At 31.8% G+C, this 17,956-nt stretch overlaps 3 protein-coding genes across 3 annotated transcripts; 1 reads left to right on the top strand and 2 right to left on the bottom strand.

Moving 5' to 3' along the window:
- Positions 1–106: 106 nt before the first annotated feature.
- On the bottom strand, positions 107–10,113 carry tmco6 (transmembrane and coiled-coil domains 6). Its single transcript, XM_051127654.1, has 13 exons — positions 9,938–10,113; positions 9,683–9,810; positions 9,468–9,577; positions 6,910–7,093; positions 6,718–6,822; positions 4,107–4,198; positions 3,840–3,956; positions 3,555–3,669; positions 2,952–3,120; positions 2,678–2,772; positions 766–933; positions 331–456; positions 107–247 (listed from the first exon to the last, which is right to left on the bottom strand). Exons 1-13 carry the CDS (start codon positions 10,077–10,079, stop codon positions 227–229), a joined length of 1,572 nt encoding a protein of 523 aa, XP_050983611.1. The 5' UTR covers positions 10,080–10,113; the 3' UTR covers positions 107–226.
- A 190-nt stretch (positions 10,114–10,303) lies between these two features.
- On the top strand, positions 10,304–11,918 carry eif1ad (eukaryotic translation initiation factor 1A domain containing). Its single transcript, XM_051127657.1, has 5 exons — positions 10,304–10,452; positions 10,788–10,905; positions 10,999–11,107; positions 11,179–11,287; positions 11,473–11,918. Exons 2-5 carry the CDS (start codon positions 10,819–10,821, stop codon positions 11,699–11,701), a joined length of 534 nt encoding a protein of 177 aa, XP_050983614.1. The 5' UTR covers positions 10,304–10,452; positions 10,788–10,818; the 3' UTR covers positions 11,702–11,918.
- Positions 11,919–13,507: 1,589 nt separating this feature from the next.
- Positions 13,508–15,986, bottom strand: si:dkey-160o24.3 (N-acetyllactosaminide beta-1,3-N-acetylglucosaminyltransferase 2). The gene is made up of 2 exons (XM_051127928.1): positions 15,844–15,986; positions 13,508–15,396 (listed from the first exon to the last, which is right to left on the bottom strand). Exon 2 carries the CDS (start codon positions 15,391–15,393, stop codon positions 13,999–14,001), a length of 1,395 nt encoding a protein of 464 aa, XP_050983885.1. The 5' UTR covers positions 15,394–15,396; positions 15,844–15,986; the 3' UTR covers positions 13,508–13,998.
- Between the last annotated feature and the right edge of the window lie 1,970 nt (positions 15,987–17,956).

Genomic DNA, 17,956 nt, shown 5'->3' with positions numbered 1-17,956 from the left:
CCTTTAGTGAATTTTAAAGACATGTAAACATTCACATTTATTCACTATACTTATAAAACCATTACAGTGGTGTTCTGTGTATCCATGGGTCAGTCAGATCAGCAGGTTGCAAGTAAAAAAAGCATTTATTTTTTGTACAATCCAGAAAGCAAGAATGAAAGAGCTGAAAGGTCCATTCAGTTTGGTTTGAAGAAAATCAGAAAATCTTTGCCTGGCATTGGATGTGTTATGATGAAAGACTCTCCACCTTTAAACAAAAAATAGAATGAGAATATTGATCATGGTTATTGATTATGGTCCAAAATATAAGCAGGTATATGCAGTATTGACCTCAGAGAAAGTAGGAAAGTGATGATCGAGAATGTAGGCGGCTCTGACGCGTTGCTCTCCTTCACTGTTATACAGGATGGCTTCCAGCAGAGGAACACCGTTTAACCTCGTAAACTCCTCCACCACCTGTTACAAGCAGGAGGACCTGCATTAAATTTGCTTGTTGAGTGATTCTAAGTAAGCCTGTCATTAAGCTTCTTACAAAGATCAATGTAAAACCATTCAGAGTTATTATCTAAAATGTTAATTAAAATTATTATTATTATTATTATTTTAATAAATATTGCAAATGCAACAAAATTACTAAAAGATTTAAATTAAAATTAATTTGGAAAACAAAAATATTAATAAAAATTAAAATGAAATTGATAAAATACATAACAGTGTTGCAATACTATTTTAAGCAAGAATGAATTCCTAAAAGGTCTCATTTACCTGTGGGGTGCTGGATACCAGCATGTACAGCACTTCCAGGCTCAGGGTGACCACCTCTGGCTCGGCCATCTTGAGTGTGGCACAGAGGGCGGTCAGCAGCCCTGCTTGGGTCAAACGAACACAGTATTCTGGGCCATGATGGGCGATATTACCCAGAACTCTCAATGCCTTGTACAAACAATAATAATTGTGTGAGAACTGAAATTTAGCTATGTATGTTATCAAAATGTACAAGCTAATGTAATGTGAGTGAATATGAGTAACAATAATATAGGAATATAAAACTTTTTAAAAACAATGCAGTAAATACAATTCATCTATCAACAGTGATTTACCATGACAGAAACATAAATATTAAGTAAATACAGTCAAACAAGTATTACAAAAAATGGAAATAATATATATATATATATAAGTTTGGGATCAGTAAGATTTTTAATGTTTTTTAAAGAAGCCTTTTCTGCTCATCAAGGCTGTGTTTAAAAATACAGAAAAAACAGTAATATTGTAAAATAGTATTGAAATTTAAAATAGTGGGTTTCTATTTTAATATACTTTAAAATGTAATTTATTCCTGTGATGCAATGCTGAATTTTCCGCATCATTACTCCAGTCTTAAGTATCAGCTGATTCTTCTGAAATCATTCTAATTCTGATTTATTATCAGTGTTGGAAACTGTTTGCTGCTTAATTTTTTTTTTTTTTTTTTTCTGAAACTTGTGATACATTCTTTCAGGACTCTTTGATTAATAAAAAGGTTAAAAAGAACAGCATTTATTAAAAATACAAATCTGTTGTAAAAATAAACATTACCATTTAAAGTTTGGAGTCAGTCAATTTTTTTCTTACTTTGAAAGTGGTAAAAAGTGATAGTAAAAACTTATATTGTTAGAAAAGAGTTATATTTTAAATAAATGCTGTTCTTTTTAAAATTGTATTCATTAAAGAATCTTGCTAAAAGTATCACAGGTTCTAACAAAATATTAAGCAGCACATCTGTTTCCAACATTGATAAATTAGCATATTTTAAAGTAAATTAAAATAGAAACTCATCATGATAAACTCTTATTTTAAATTGCACTAATATTTCATAATATTACTTTTTCTGTATTTTGATCAAATAAATGAAACTTTGATTAGCATAAGAGACTTCTTAATTTTATATATATATACACTACCGTTCAAAAATTTGGGGTCAGTACATTTTTATTGTTTCTTTTTTTTTTTTTTTAAGAAATTAATACTTTTATTCACCAAGGATGTATTAAGTTAATAATTAAAAGTTTATTAAAAGTTAATAATAAATAATTTACATTGTTATAAAATATTTATATTTTGAATAAACACTGTACTTTTTAAACTTGTTATTCATGAAATCACAGGTTCCAAAAAATATTTGGCAGCACAACTGTTGATATTATCCAACATTGATCATTCTAATAATAAATCCGCATATTAGAATGATTTCTGAAGGATCATGTGACACTTAAGACTGGAGTAACAGCTGATAAAAATTCAGCTTTTCATCACAGGAATAAATTCTATTTTAAAGTATGTTAAAATAAAAAACATTATTTTATATTGTAAAAACATTTTGCAATATTACTGTTTTTTTTTCTATATTTTTAATCAAATAAATGCAGCCTTGATGAGCATAAGACACTTCTTTAAAGACTATTACAAGTCTTACTGACCCCAAACTTTTGAACGGTAGTGTATATATATATAAATGAATAATAGTTTTCTATTTTGAATATATTTTAAAATGTAATTTATTCCTATGATGCAAGAAAATGTTCAGTGTCACATGATCTATCAGAAATCATTCTAATATGCTGATGTGCTGTTCAAGAAACTCATCATGGTAGGTATGTTAGCCTGATGTATGTACATATGCATGCTGGTTCCTCACCATTGAGTTAATTCCTTTAGAGAAAGACAGAAACTGGATTAAAATGGGAACCATATTAAGGAGCAGCAGGCCAGAGCAGAACCCACTGGAGCCAGCTAAAAAAAAAACACAAGACAGTGCATCACAGTCATAATTGCGAGAATGCTGAGAAATGACGTTGTGAGAATGCTGTTCTCTCCAATAAACACAAGTTAATTTTAGTTTGAGCTTGAACTGGGATGAATAATTAGGGTGCAAATCAATTTGAGCATGTGCATGCTAACGTCCTGCTCACCGGTGAGGTTATTAAGTGCCCACAGGCTCTCTCTGGACAGAGCAGGATGAGGGTGAAGGTAAGCCTGACTAAAAACACACAGCGCGGCAAGGAGACGAGTGTCCTCTGGCATTACATCACCTCCACTGACCAGCAGGTTACCAAGGCAACGCAGAAGAGGCCAAATGAGCTACACAGCAAAAACAAAAGTCACAGTCCAGAGGAAAGCAGGTGAAAGCAGTTTTGGAGAGGATGAGAGGCATATTGAATCACATGATCATACCAATTTGATCAGTTTGAGAGCTGAAGGTCAATAATTACCAGTGACCGTGACCTTGCATCGACATCTAATTGTCATTAAAATAACATCACAATGCAAAAAAGTGCTCAATTTTATGGTCAAATATGATTGTTTTTGTAAAAATTCATTAAAGAAAGTAATAGTTAAGCATTGATTATAAAAGCATTGATAACTGAATTATATACAGGCAGTGTTTCTATTTAGTGAACGCACTAATTTAAAATTAAATTTAATAACACTAATTTAAAAATTACTCTCATTCCAACCCAGATGTGCAGTATGTACGTGATGTGGGTATAAAATGTTTTGCTGTAATGGCTTACCAACTCTATTCCACCCTCAAGGTTTCCTTGAGCAACAGCGCCTCCTAGTGTTATCAGAACAGCACTGCACTGTGACAGTGCGCCTTGAGCGATCAGTTTTGAGTTATCCAAATTACTGCAAACCACAAGATCATATTACAGATTTCTTTCTCACTAGCCTCTTTTAGTCTAATTAAAATATAATTAATGCCATCTGGAAGAACTGGCTCTAAACAGGTTTTAACACAACTCTTTTTTACACTGACGTTGTTAAGCAATTTTTTTAGAAAGGAAAAAAGTCCACACCTGCTGACTAAATAGTGCAAACACCACGTGCACTCAATCGCTGGCCCGTAACCAAACTCAAGATCCGGAGTCAATGCTGAGATCACATGAGGGACTATTCCTGAAGCCATAACTGCTCTGGGGTTTAAAATATATAAGAAGCACAGAAAAAGTTGTGGTAAATATCCTAATATTTGTCATTAGCATTAACTATAGTAAACTAAAGCAATTTGTTGCATGTGCTACAAATTAACATGAATATTAATGAAACAAGCTGAGGTCACTTACGGGATGATTTTTTCAGTCGCATCTTTTGCCTGAAGTAGCTGAGACAAAGTGAAGCCAGCTGCCTCCACCACCGCCAGATTATACCTTTGAATCTAGAATGGAAAAACAGAAAAATCCTATTTCGTGATCTCAAGAACATGTACAAGTCACATTTCACCCCAAATTAAAATAAAAGAAAAATTAGGAAATAATACTGCATTGTACGTTTTCATTACATATTAAAGGTAAAGAGATCATACTAAAGATAAAAATAAATAGGGAAAATATTACTCTTAGAATAATGAGAATCACCACTGAACATAATAAGAAAAACATCCTGAATGTCTGAATGTGTTACAGTATTTAAATTAAAAAGAAAGAAAAAATAAGAAATAACATTTTGCTTAAAGATGTTTTGTTTTTTGCAAAAAAATAAAAAGGAAAATATTACTCTTACAATAATGAGAATCACCACTGAAAATAATAATAATAAAAAAACACACAAAAGTAATATGTCTGAATGTGCCACAATACTTAAATTAAAAAAAGAAAGAAAAATTAAGAAATGTTTTGCTTGAAGGTTTTTTCTACATAATAATAAAAATGGAAAATATTACTCTTACAATAATGAGATTCACCACTGAAAATAATAAAAATAAAAAATCCACAAAAATAATATGTCTGAATGTGTTTTGGTATTCAAATTAAAATAAAAAAAAGAAAAATTAAGAAATAACATTTTGCTTAAAGATTTTTTGTTTTTCAAAAAAATAAAAAGGAACATGTTACTCTTACAATAATGAGAATCACCACTGAAAATAATAATAATAAAAAAAAACACAAAAAATGCCTAAATGTGCTGCAATACTTAAATTAAAAAAAAAAAAACTTAAGAAATGTTTTGCTTAAAGGTTTTTTTCTGCATAATAATAAAAATGGAAAATTTTAATTTTACAATAATGAGAATCACCACTGAAAATAATAAGAAAAAAAACACATAAAAAATATGTCTGAATGTGCTACAATACTTAAATTAAAAAGAAACAAAAATTAAGAAATGTTTTGCTTAAAGATTTTTTTCTGCATAATAATAACAATTGAAAATATTACTCTTACAATAATGAGAATCACCACTGAAAATAATAAGAATAAAAAATCCACAAAAATAATATGTCTGAATGTGTTTTGGTATTCAAATTAAAAAGAAAGAAAAATTAAGAAATAACATTTTGCTTAAAGATTTTTTGTTTTTTTTGCAAAAAAATAAAAAGGAACATGTTACTATTTCAATAATGAGAATCACCACTGAAAATAATAAGACAAAAACACACAAAACATGCCTGAATGTGCTACAATACTTAAATTAAAAAGAAACAAAAATTAAGAAATGTTTTGCTTAAAGGTTTTTTCTGCATAATAATAAAATGGAATATATTACTTTTACAATAATGAGAATCACCACTGAAAATAATAAGAAAAAAAATCCACAAATGTAATATATGTCTGAATGTGCTACAATACTTAAATTAAAAAGAAAGAAAAATTAAGAAACAATGTTTTGCTTAAAGATGTTTTCTGCATTAAAATAAAAAAGGAAAATATTACTCTTACAATCATGAGAATCACCACTGAAAATAATCATTTTAAAAATCCACAAAAGTAATATGTCTGAATGTGTTATGACATTTAAAAAAAAAAAAGAAAAATTAAGAAATAATATTTTGCTTAAAGAAAAAAAAATGCATTGTACATTTACATTACTTCTTACTTTTTACAATATAAAAGATAAGAATAAAAAAGGAAAATATTACTTATATAATAATGAGAATCACCACAGAAAATAATAAGAAAAAAGTCCACAGTAATATGTCTGAATGTGTTATGGTATTTAAATTTGAATGAAAGAAAAGAAATAATATTTTGCTTTAAAAAAACAAAACAAAATCTATATTGTGACATTATTATTTATTTATTTTATTATTATATTGTGCATTACATGACAATTAGGCAAATTTCTCCCCAAATTCTCATTAATGTAATATGAAAATAAAAACAAAAAGCTAAATATTACTCTTAAAGTAACGAGAATCACTACTAAGAATAATAATAACAACAACAAATCCACAAAAGTAATATGTCTGGATGTGTTATGGTAATTAAATTGAAAATAAATAATATGTTCCTTAAAGACTTATTTTATTATTATTATTTATTTGTTTATTTGCATTGTGACATTATTATTTATTTACTTTATTTATTATTGTTTCTTATTATTTTACATAATATGACAGTTGACCCCCTGCCAAAATATATATTTAAAAAAAAAAAAAAAAAAAAAATATATATATATATATATATATATATACACACACATGCATATATATATATATATATATATATATATTAATAATCAGAACATATAATTATTTTAAAAAAGCTACATTTTCTTCTTCGCAAAATGTATTTTTTGTCTCTCTTTTTTAATTAAGATGAAATATAAGCCAGAATTTTTTATTGAGACTGCATTCCGAGACGCTATAACATTATCAGTATATATGCTTAGACTTGTGATTCAAGGTCAAAGTCTTAAGAGTTAACAAAATGAATGGTTTAATAATCTAAACGAGCTTACGTGAATGCAGTTTGCCAGTGCAGAAACTATTCCTTGAGCTAGAAGCTTCTCTCTAACCACAGCACTGTCAGGACACAGATTTCCAAGAGTGTATAAACAAAGTTCCTAAAGGAAAAGACAAAAGAGACAAATTCATGAGGAATGATCGATTACATGCCTTTAACACTGCCTTCAAAGTGGTAACCCACTGACCACTAGCTTGGTGCTCTGACTGGAAAGGTAAGTGAGGAGGTACGGGCCGGCAGGCAGACAGGCCTGACCTACGCTGGACTGAGTGGAGTGAGACAGCTCATGCAGACAGCGTGCCGCTTCCAGCTGACACTGAGCATTATGAGAACTGAGCTGTCCAATCAACATGTGCATGCTGTTCTCTGATCTGAAGAAAAACACAAGCACATTATGTAAATACAACATCTTATCTATATGTCTTATACTCAGCATTTATTTTAAAATACATAATTACAAATAATATTACAGTTTAAAATAAGTAACTATGTATATATGATAAAAATAGTAAAAAATGAAAAATATATGCATATGAAATAAGAATAAATAATACTAAAATTTACAATTAAAAGGCATATTTCAAATAACTATATTACACTATCTTTACCATATAAGATAATTAATAAGGATTACAAATTCTTATATTCAGTGTCAATTAAAAATGTGCAAATGTGACATTACTTTCATGACAATTAAGCACAATGCAAAAAACAACCAAAGTTTGCAACATGTACAATTGTCCTATTTAATTTGCGACCAAAATTACTTGTTTTCTGAAATTTACCCCCATGCATTAAAATATAATTTGACCCCCTAAAATAAGATAAGGCAAGTTTATTTATATAGAATATTCCATTTTAGAAAACTATAAAAATATTACTTTTATAGTAATGAGAATCACCAGTGCAAATAATAAAAACAACAAAATAATCTACAAAAGTAATACGTCTGTTATGGTATTTAAATAAAAAAGAAAAAAATTAAGAAATAATGTTTTCCTTAAAGTTTTTTTTTCTGCATTGTGGCATTATTATTTATTTCATCAGTATTTTGTGCATTCTGTAATATGCACAAAATAAAAATTCTAAAATACAGTAATGAGAATCAATGCTGAAAATAATAAGAAAAACAAAAAAACTAAATTATTATGTCTGGATGTCTTATGGTATTTAATTTTTAAAAAAAAAAGAAAATTAAGAAATAATGTTTTTCTTAAAGATTTTCTTTTCTGCATTGTGACATTATTATTTATTTATTTCATTACTATTTTGCACATTCTGTAATATGCACAAAATAAAAATTCTAAAATGCACAAAATGTCAAATTCTCATTACTGTCATATGACAATTTTAAATAAAGGACAAAATTACTCTTACAGTAATGAGAATCAATACTGAGAATAAGAACAATGACAACAACAACAAAAAGTCCATGTTTTATTGTATTTAAATTAAAAAGAAAGAAAAATTTTAAAAATAATAATTTCCTTAAAGGTTTTTTCTGCATTATTACTTTATGCATTCTGTAATATGCACAAAATAAAAATTCTAAAATGCACAAAATGTACAATTCTCATTACTGTCATATGGAAATTTAAATAAATTACAATATTACTCTTACAGTAATGAGAATCAATACTGAAAGTAATAAGAAAAACAAAAAAACTAAATTATTATGTCTGGATGTCTTATGGTATTTAAAAAAAAGAAAATTAAGTGATAATGTTTTTCTTAAATATTTTCTTTTCTGCATTGTGACATTATTATTTATTTATTTCATTACTATTTTGCACATTCTGTAATATGCACAAAATAAAAAATCTAAAATGCACAAAATGTCAAATTCTCATTACTGTCATATGACAATTTTAAATAAAGGACAATATTACTCTTACAGTAACGAGAATCAATACTGAGAATAAGAACAATGACAACAACAACAAAAAGTCCATAAAAGTAATATGTCTTATTGCATTTAAATTAAAAAGAAAGAAAAATTAAAAAAAAAAAAAAAATTCCTTAAAGGTTTTTTTCTGCATTATTACTTTAAGCATTTTGTAATATGCACAAAATAAAAATTCTAAAATGCACAAAATGTAAAATTCTCATTACTGTCATATGGAAATTTAAATAAATTACAATATTACTCTTACAGTAATGAGAATCACTGAAAATAAAATAACAAAAAAAAAAAATCCACAAAAGGGAATATGTCTGGATGTGTTACGGTAATTAAATTAAAAAGAAAGAAATATTAAGAAATAATATTTTCCTTAAACATTTTTTTTTGTATTGTGACATTATTATTTATTTATTACATTAGTATTTTGTGCATTCTGTAATATGCACACAATAAAAATTCGAAAATGCACAAAATGTCAAATTCTCATTACAGTCATACGAAAATTTTAAATAAAGGACAATATTACTCTTACAGTAATGAGAATCACTGAAAATAAAAAAATAAAAAATCCACAAAAGGAATATGTCTGTATGTGTTATGGTAATTAAATTAAAAAGAAAGAAATATTAAGAAATAATATTTTCCTTCATTTTTTTATTTATAATTTGTATTATCGTTTTGTATTGACATTATTATTTATTTACTTTTCAATTGTAATTCAAAGTGCTTTACATAAAAAGGATTTTAAAAATCATAAAATACTCATGAAAGATTATTAAGAACTAAAATTACCAATAAAAAGTAAATAATAAAAATTCTGTGTGTTGGTTTTGAGCTCCTACTTAATGAAAGTGAGTTGGCTCTCTGGGTTTCTCAGTGCTTTTCGTAGAGATGCAAGACGGGCTGCTTTCTCCTCGCCCCCAGACTGGACTCCACGTATCACCTCTCTGACCTAATGTTACACATACAACACACAGTAAACACACTTCCTTTCTTTCCCCATTCATGCAGTACACAGAACAGAAATAACCCAGAGCATTTCTCTTTAGGGTCTGACCTGTTCAGGTGACAAAGGGGTGGAGCCAGTCTCCATGGAGTCTCCCTCCTCCTCCTCATCTTCCTCATCCACATTCTGCAGGAGTCTCTTACTGATGAGCTGTCTGTCTCTCCGTGCTTGTCTAAGAACTATGTGTACATGAATACGTGGATAATATATATTATTTTGTCTAAATTAATACAAACGTATATAAAATCAACAAAAAAAAAAAAAAAGATTGAGAGAACGCAGAGGCTGATGAATAGTAAAACACACCTTTCTCAAACTCTCTTCTCTTGTATTTGAACTCCTCCAAATTACTGGCAGATCCACTTGCTTTGTGACGGAGGGTTTTCAATCTCCACATCTTTAAGATGACTTTAAGATGACATGAATATCGTATCTGCTCTCTCAGCATTTACATTAAACTGTTTTATCAGGCATCCTGTGGATGTGAAAATGACGTTTCAAAATAAAAGTAACCTAGAACCCGCGAAAGATCTCCTATTATTATTATTAACATTATTAATTTTATATATTAAATAAATTGTTTTAAGAAGTCATTTATAAATATTTTACAGGACGCAATATGATTTTATTCCTGTTATTAAATCTTTCACCCACAACTGTGTTCGCTTGACTTTTATTTTGTAATCGTCACATCCTTTTCCATCTGTAGTGTTTCGCTTCACACTTCTGTGAAGAAGAATCGAGTAAACGCAAGCAATTCATCTCGATGCCATTAGTAAATAAACTCAGAGTACATCCACAGTTTCATATACAGTTTCTAGGTAGGTGACTATGAAATATTTGCGCTTTTACAAGTACAAATAAATCTAGACATCGGCGGTTTTTATTTGTCCAGACCAACACAGCATGAAGGCCACATGTTTCTATGCCATGCGTTAATATTGTAAATAGTACAGTTACGTAATCACGTTAAATGACTTGCTTTTTTTTGAATCTTATTATTTTATATGGATTCCAGTTGTAACAAGGTGCCAAGATGTGGTTCATATGTTGGTTGATGTATTTCAAAGCATAACTTTATTGACCTGAGAGCCGCTTTGATTATTCTTTACAGTCCACATGTGTTTTCACATTGTTTATTCTTGTCTTTATTCAGTTGACAGATTTGTCAAAGGTTTATATCCACCATGTCAAAGGCAACCAAACGCAAGCACGTAGTCAAGGAAGTTCTGGAGGACTGTGTCACACCCACTGAAGACCAGCATATCATGAGGGTACATTTACAGGTTTTGGAATATGTGAGGCTTGGAAGACTCAGCATTCTCATACTCTCATGTTTATAATAATTATACACCTTCGCATCACAGGTCTTGGGAAGTAATGGCAATAACCTCCACGAAGCTGTGACTGGCAGTGGCGAGCGCTTCCTCGTCAGTATGCCTACTAAATTCCGTAAGAACATTTGGATCAAACGAGGTAAGCTTGTTTTATCTTTCATAGACATATAATGACATTACAAAGTTTTCATGGTCTTTCTGTTTTTTTAGGAGACTTTGTCATTGTTGATCCCATTAAAGAAGGAGAGAAGGTGAAAGGAGAAATAAGCTTCATACTTTACAGGGACCATATTAAGTACCTGAGAAAACTTGGTGTCTGGTAAGGCCAAAGTCTGAACCTTTATGAGTTTCTTTCTTCCTTTGAAAACAGTATTTTGAAGAATGTTTCAAAACAGTTGCTGGTCACCATGGACTTTCACACTGGGTTACCAACATTCTTCAAAATATCTGCTCTTATGTAAGCGGAAACATGTTTAGCAAACAGCATTTTCACACTTCACACAGGCCGGAAGGATTCCAGGAGGATCGCACATCCGGTGAGAGGAACAAGGGAACACCGAAAGAAGGAAGCGAGAGAAAAACAGAGGAGGAGGAGGGTGACAGCGACTCAGAGGATGACGACAGTGATCTTTTTGTAAACACCAATCGTGCCACTGTTCTCTACAGTGAGAGTGAGGAAGAGACTGATGAGGATGAAGAGGAGGAGGAAGAAGAAGATGAAGGAAGAGCATAAAACTGCAAATAATACTGGATGATGCTTCCACCACAGCATGACCAAGAACAGTTTACTGGAAAACTACACTGATGCCTGAGACTGAGCTATTACTGCATTCAGAAGTTTCTGCTTTAGTTGAATTTGTTTCAGGTCTCAAATTTTTGTTTCCTTAAAAGAAACATTGTGTATCATAATTCTTGTAAATATGATATTGTAATAAACGTTGTTTTGTACACTTGCCTTTTGCTTCCAAGTTTTAGCTAGTTTAACACTCAGAGTAGTATATTTACAGTAACACATTGAAGTCAGCATAATTTTTTTTTTTTTCATTTTTAGTTTTCTTTATCAGGGTTTCTATGGGTCTTAAAAAGTCTTAATTAACCCTTCCACAAATTAAGGCGTTAAAAACGTCTTAAACTGAAATAGAAAGTCTGGGGCAACCCCCAAAAATGCAACAATCCAACCCTCACCATTGACTTTAAATTTAGGAAGCTCCCTTTTTGTCATTTCTGACTCATAACAAAAAACAGAACAATGTCTAAAAAGCTGCTATGTGACAAGGTGTACAGTAAACAAGCTAAAAAACCCAGAAGTATGTTTTAATAAGCTGTCGACCTGAAAACAAAACAAGTGTTTAAAGGAGAAGTCCACTTCCAAAACAAAGATTCACATATAATGTACTCACACCCTTGTCATCTAAGATGTTTTAGTTGTAAAGAAATTATGTTTTTTGAGGAAAACATTTCAGAATTTTTTCCATATAATGGACTGATATGGTGCCCCGATTTTGAACTTCCAAAATGCAGTTTAAATGCGGCTGTAAACAATACCAGTCGAGGAAGAAGGGTCTTACCTAGTGAAACGATTGGTTATTTTCATTAAAAAAATATGATTCCCTGAACTCTGTGAATTCTGGCTCAAGACAATAATGTATTTTCTCCCTCAACTTTAAAAATCATTTCAAAATCATCCTACATCGCTGCAGAAGTACCGACTCAGTCTTTGCAAAGTGAACATGCAAACAAAATCAAACACCCTTAACAAAAAAGGTAAAACAGCGATATAGGACGATTTTGAAGTTGAGGGAGAACATGAGATAGGAGTTTTTCGACTGTCATGAACCGGAACAAAAGCAGTCCAGGCAGAGTAAGACGAGATGAGCCTTTGGCATTAAAAAGTATATAAATTGTAGTATTTTTGTATTATATTGCATTTACAACTGCATTTGGGATCGTTTGAAGCCGCATTTATTTGAAGTTCAAACTTGGGGCACCATAGCAGTCCATTATATGGAGAAAAATGCTTAAATGTTTTCCTCAAAAACAATTTCTTTACGAATGAAGAAAGAAAGACACAAACATCTTGGATGACAAGGGGGTGAGTACATTATTTGTAAATTGTTGTACTGGAAGTGGACTTATTTAACGACACAAAAGTAGGGCGCAACATGTCATTTTACTCTGTGAACTACACCCACTGGAGTTAAACGTAATCGGCGACAGGAAATTATTTATTATTTTATAATTATTTATTATTTATTATTTTTAACCATGTCAAAGGATTTTACTGGTCTGTGTCAGTGCCTAATTTTCTTACTCCAGACAACTATTTGTGTCCTTGAACACTAATTTTTTTGGGTCGACAGCTTTTAAACATATAGTTCTGGATTTTGTAGCTTGTTTACTGTACACCTTGTCACATAGCTTGTAGATATTGTTCTGTTTTTTGTTATAAGTCAGAAATGACGAGGAGGAAGCTTTCCACAATACAAAGTCAATGGAGAGGGTTGGATTGTAACCCCCCCCACTGTGGGCGTGGCCTAAATGCGCTTTCTTTATATCTAAACATACTTAAATCAAGATACTTCTACTTGAGATGCAAAGTAAATATATGAAGTTTTGTTTTCTGATAAATCGACAAAATTAAGTGTGATTATGATTAAAACAAAAACAAATATCTGTGAATAGGGTACTAACGTGTTATTTTTCAGAGCCCATTGAGCAATTCACCAAAGAAAAAAACAACAATGTATGTATGTCCTATGTTATTTTGCTTCTCAAGTAAATGTATCTTGATTTAAAAATCTTTGGACATTTGTTCTTGATAAGACAAAAATACTGAGGAAGATCATCACTTTTTGGCAGGTAAAAATGACTGTGAACTATAAATATACTGTAAAGTATACTGTAAAAACTAAAAAATATTCTTGTTGTTGGGAGCAGAAGTATATATCTGATGGAAGTTGTATTTTTAAACATTTATCACTATGAATAACATCACTTTTCAAGTGTTCAGTGAAAAAAAGTCTTCTGATCTCAGTCAGGTCTAGGTTTGACTCTCAGTGGTGCATTTCTGCATTCAGGACTGGGTGTCAACGTTTCGAACCAAAGCTGGAACATTTCCTCTGGGCTTCGCTTGTGCACCAGGAGAATGGTGTGATACGCACAGGGTTCCTTGGGCTCGTCTTTGGGGAAGCCAAAGGTGAGGAAGGCAGGCTGGTGGATAGGGTAAACTCCCAGTCTCTGAAGACACATACCCAGGTAGACGTCATCAATGGGGAACAGATGAACCCTCTGTGACACCTCCAAAAGCCTATGTGCCAGAGAACCAGAGTAGACCACCCCTCCTCCACCAGGGTATGATGGGTACAGCCCTTTATAGAAACTCTCCGGGATGTAGTACTTAGCAAAACCAGCCAAATTAGCCAACTTAGCACGTATAGGTACAGCATTGTGTATCACGTCGCCCATAACAAACCTCTCCATTATATTTTCCTGCCTGGATCCATTTGAGAAGCTTCCGTTTGCCTTTACCTCCAGCAGATAGTCTAGGACAGCAGGTGTCCTCACAAATACATCATCATCGCCCTTAAAAATGAACAAGGCATGCGGACATCTCCTTGAGAACCAATCCCAGAACAGCACATCCTTCAGGGTGAGGTTAAAGAAGGTGTCCATGAAGTCCCACTGGATGATATCACCATATTTTTCACCTTCTAAAAGCAATTTCTCTTCAATATCCAAGTCTTCGGACTTCCCCAGAAGGAAGACCGTGCGGACGAGCCTTTGGCGTCCACTTAGTGTTTTTATTTTTCCCGAGCGCCCCCAAGTTTCTCGTATGGCTTGCCTGTTCTCAAAGTTTGCAGTCTGAGTTTTAATGGCAATGAGCAATGTTGGCGCCCATTGCTTTGACTGTGGATGACAAACTTCTAAAGGATCTATAATCAGTGGATAGTCTCGACAGTGCATGGTGGTTACAAAATTCTTCATCTGCACTGGTAGATCGGCGAAATCCGGCATTGTTTGGTTAATCTCATAATTTGGAAAACATCCACCCCCAGTCCTTCTGGACGTTTCTGCTGTGTAAGGAACACTGGATGAGTTTGCAGCCAGATGAGGTCTTAGGATGGGGTTATACTGGGAATCCGTCGTGTACTGGATGATGTTCCACAGAGCGCCACTCTCTAGCTCACTTCTCCAAAAGGATTTCTCAGGATGAGGAGCCAGATCTCTGGAGCGTTTGAGTCCGCTGGCGATAAAGTGTCTCGGCAGCACAGAATGAACAACACGTGCACCAGGTACACCAGATGCCCCATGTTTCATGACATAGCACAACACGACTGAGACATAGATATAGACTGGGAGCAGCAATATGCACGGCGAACAGAAGCACAGGATCCGCCGGCGGTATCGACTCAGATAAGAAGCCATCAGCTGAGGAAAGAAAGATCAAGAAGATTAAACAGATCATCAAATGTGATCATCTAAGTGATTGAAAAAACTGTGAACACAAAAGTCACTGGCGTAATCACAAATTATTTAGACATCGACAAAAATCTTCAAAAATGTCGCTTGTTTCCACCAAAATGGAATGGTACGTTTTTGTAAGAGCATATTACATAAATTTATATATTTACATAAAATTATTTAGCATAAAATGTAGCAGGCCTAACCTTTATACTACTTACTGAACTTTTAAAATAACACTAAAATAACACAAAAAACACTTTAATTTAAAACTATACAAACCAAACAGGTGAGACTACCTTGCTGAGTTTCTCACTTCTGCTACCCTAAAGAGATAAGCACTAAAGAAATGCAGTAAATATAGTTTTTTTTTTCACTTTCTTTTCTAAACTACTAAAATCGCTTTAAACTTACCTCGTTTTCCTAGTGATGTATTTTATCATAAATTTCCCGTCATTCACATCATAATTCCCATACTGTATGCGGAAGCTAAAAAAAAAAAAAAAGATATTACATGGAAAATTACATGGAAATGTCTTGTTAAAAAAACAAACCAGCAGCTATCTGTTTTAAAAAGTACACTCAAGTGAACTCACGTTTCGCCTGTTGCTCGTGCACTGTGGAGCGCGTCAAGTGACGTCAGTTGTGAAATTCAGGTGTGCGTGTGTGAGGCCTCGCCCACGATACTCATTTGGGGTGAAAGACGCAGTTGAGAAGTGACTGAGGCTAGTTTTCACCCTTTTTACGCTAGTGCATATTTCTCAGGGTAGTTTTATTTTATTAAACAGTCAAATTCTGGACGTACTGAATAGCAAAAATCTGTTGAACAGGTGGATATTTAATTAATTAAAAAAATAAAAAAAAATCTATCTTTTGACCTTAGAACCCTTTTGAGACTTACTTGCTACACCAAGCCCTGTTGTACCCTATTTATCATAACAATATACATATACACACACTGGTTTTTGTATGTGGTTTCATTTGCTTAGAGTTGTTGTTTGACAAGTATGGTAAGTTGTCACTATATATTACATTGCCATATGAAAGTACCATAGATAACAAGTCACTTCCTTTAGGGAGTAAAATCAGATGCTTTCTGCATTACAAAATACTAACTGCTGTTGATTAGAATATAGAATTTAGAATCAAATATTTTCATTGTGATTATGACATTAGCATGGGCTGCACCTTACCATCTGAATGGAATCAAACATAGGTTAAACACTCTTCAGGTAGCACACCCACCAACATATTGCCTTCAGGTTGCTTGTTGATAAATGTGTTCCATACCAGGCATTTTTGAAGATTCTATCACCACTAGAAGAACTAATCCTTGACAGAGTCTTGGTCAGACAAGTCAAGCTGGTTAAGCATGGGCTAGTCTTTATTTACTCCTTAAAAAACATGGAAACACTTTGCAGTGAGGTGTCATTTGTTAACATTAGTTCAAGTAACTAACATGAACGAACAATGCATGCATTTATTACACTATTTATTAATCTTTGTAAATGTTAGTTAATAAAATACAGTCATTGTTTGTTCACGTTAGTTTAAGATGCATTAACTAATGTTAACAAACACAACTTGTGATTTTAATAACGCATTAGTAAATGCTGAAATGAACATTAACTAAGATTAATAAATGCTGTAGAAGAATTGTTCATTTCTAGTTCATGGTAACTAATATAGCTAACTAACAAACCTTATTATAGTGTTACCAAAAACATTTATGTGCTATGAATTTTATTTTAAGAAAAAGATAATACCTACTATATTTGAAAAATATTTCATGCTTTATATGTTGAAAATTATCAGACACAAGCCACTGCTTGTGTCTGCTAATTAAATCTAGTTAAGAAATAATATCTTGAAAGCATTAAAAGTGTTGCAAATGCAGCATGAATGCTTTGTTCTTTATATTTCGTAACACTTTACTTTGGTCACATTAATTACCATTAGTTAACTGCATTAGTTAACACGAACTAACAATGAAAAGTACTTCTAAAGCATTTATTAATCTTTAATTTGTGATAATTTGAACATTTACTAATACATCATTAAAATCAAATATACAACACAATAAAGTTAATGGGTCATTCTATAATTGCGGGTACATCTCATGTCCGTGAAGTATATTTTTTATATATTTTCATCAGTATAAAGCTCCGATGCTTAATTTTCTAGTACACAATTATATTTTTTTCCAATCACGCTACTATATGTTGAAAAAGCCATATCTTTTGTTCAAAAATGGTGTTTATATCACTTACAACCCTGGTATTCAGCTGTCCGATTTTGTAAAGTTGCTCATTCTACTCTGCATTTAAGCATGAAAATGACCTCAAATATAAATTAATTTAATAGTTTTACCTTCAGTTAGATAAGGTTATCAAGACATTTGGGTGTGCGCTTTAAAAATAATAGCTAACTGTTTATTGTGATATAACTTGTTTTATTTGTGTCTGAAAAACCATTGTCAACTAAGTTACCCATTAGAAACCCCCCTCAAAAAGGAATGGTTTGTCCC

The sequence above is a fragment of the Labeo rohita genome, chromosome 14 (genome assembly GCF_022985175.1).
Source record: "Labeo rohita strain BAU-BD-2019 chromosome 14, IGBB_LRoh.1.0, whole genome shotgun sequence".
Classification (NCBI taxonomy): domain Eukaryota; kingdom Metazoa; phylum Chordata; class Actinopteri; order Cypriniformes; family Cyprinidae; genus Labeo; species Labeo rohita.
Note: the sequence above shows the minus strand (reverse complement) of the source record. Positions and strands in the feature narration are given on the sequence as shown.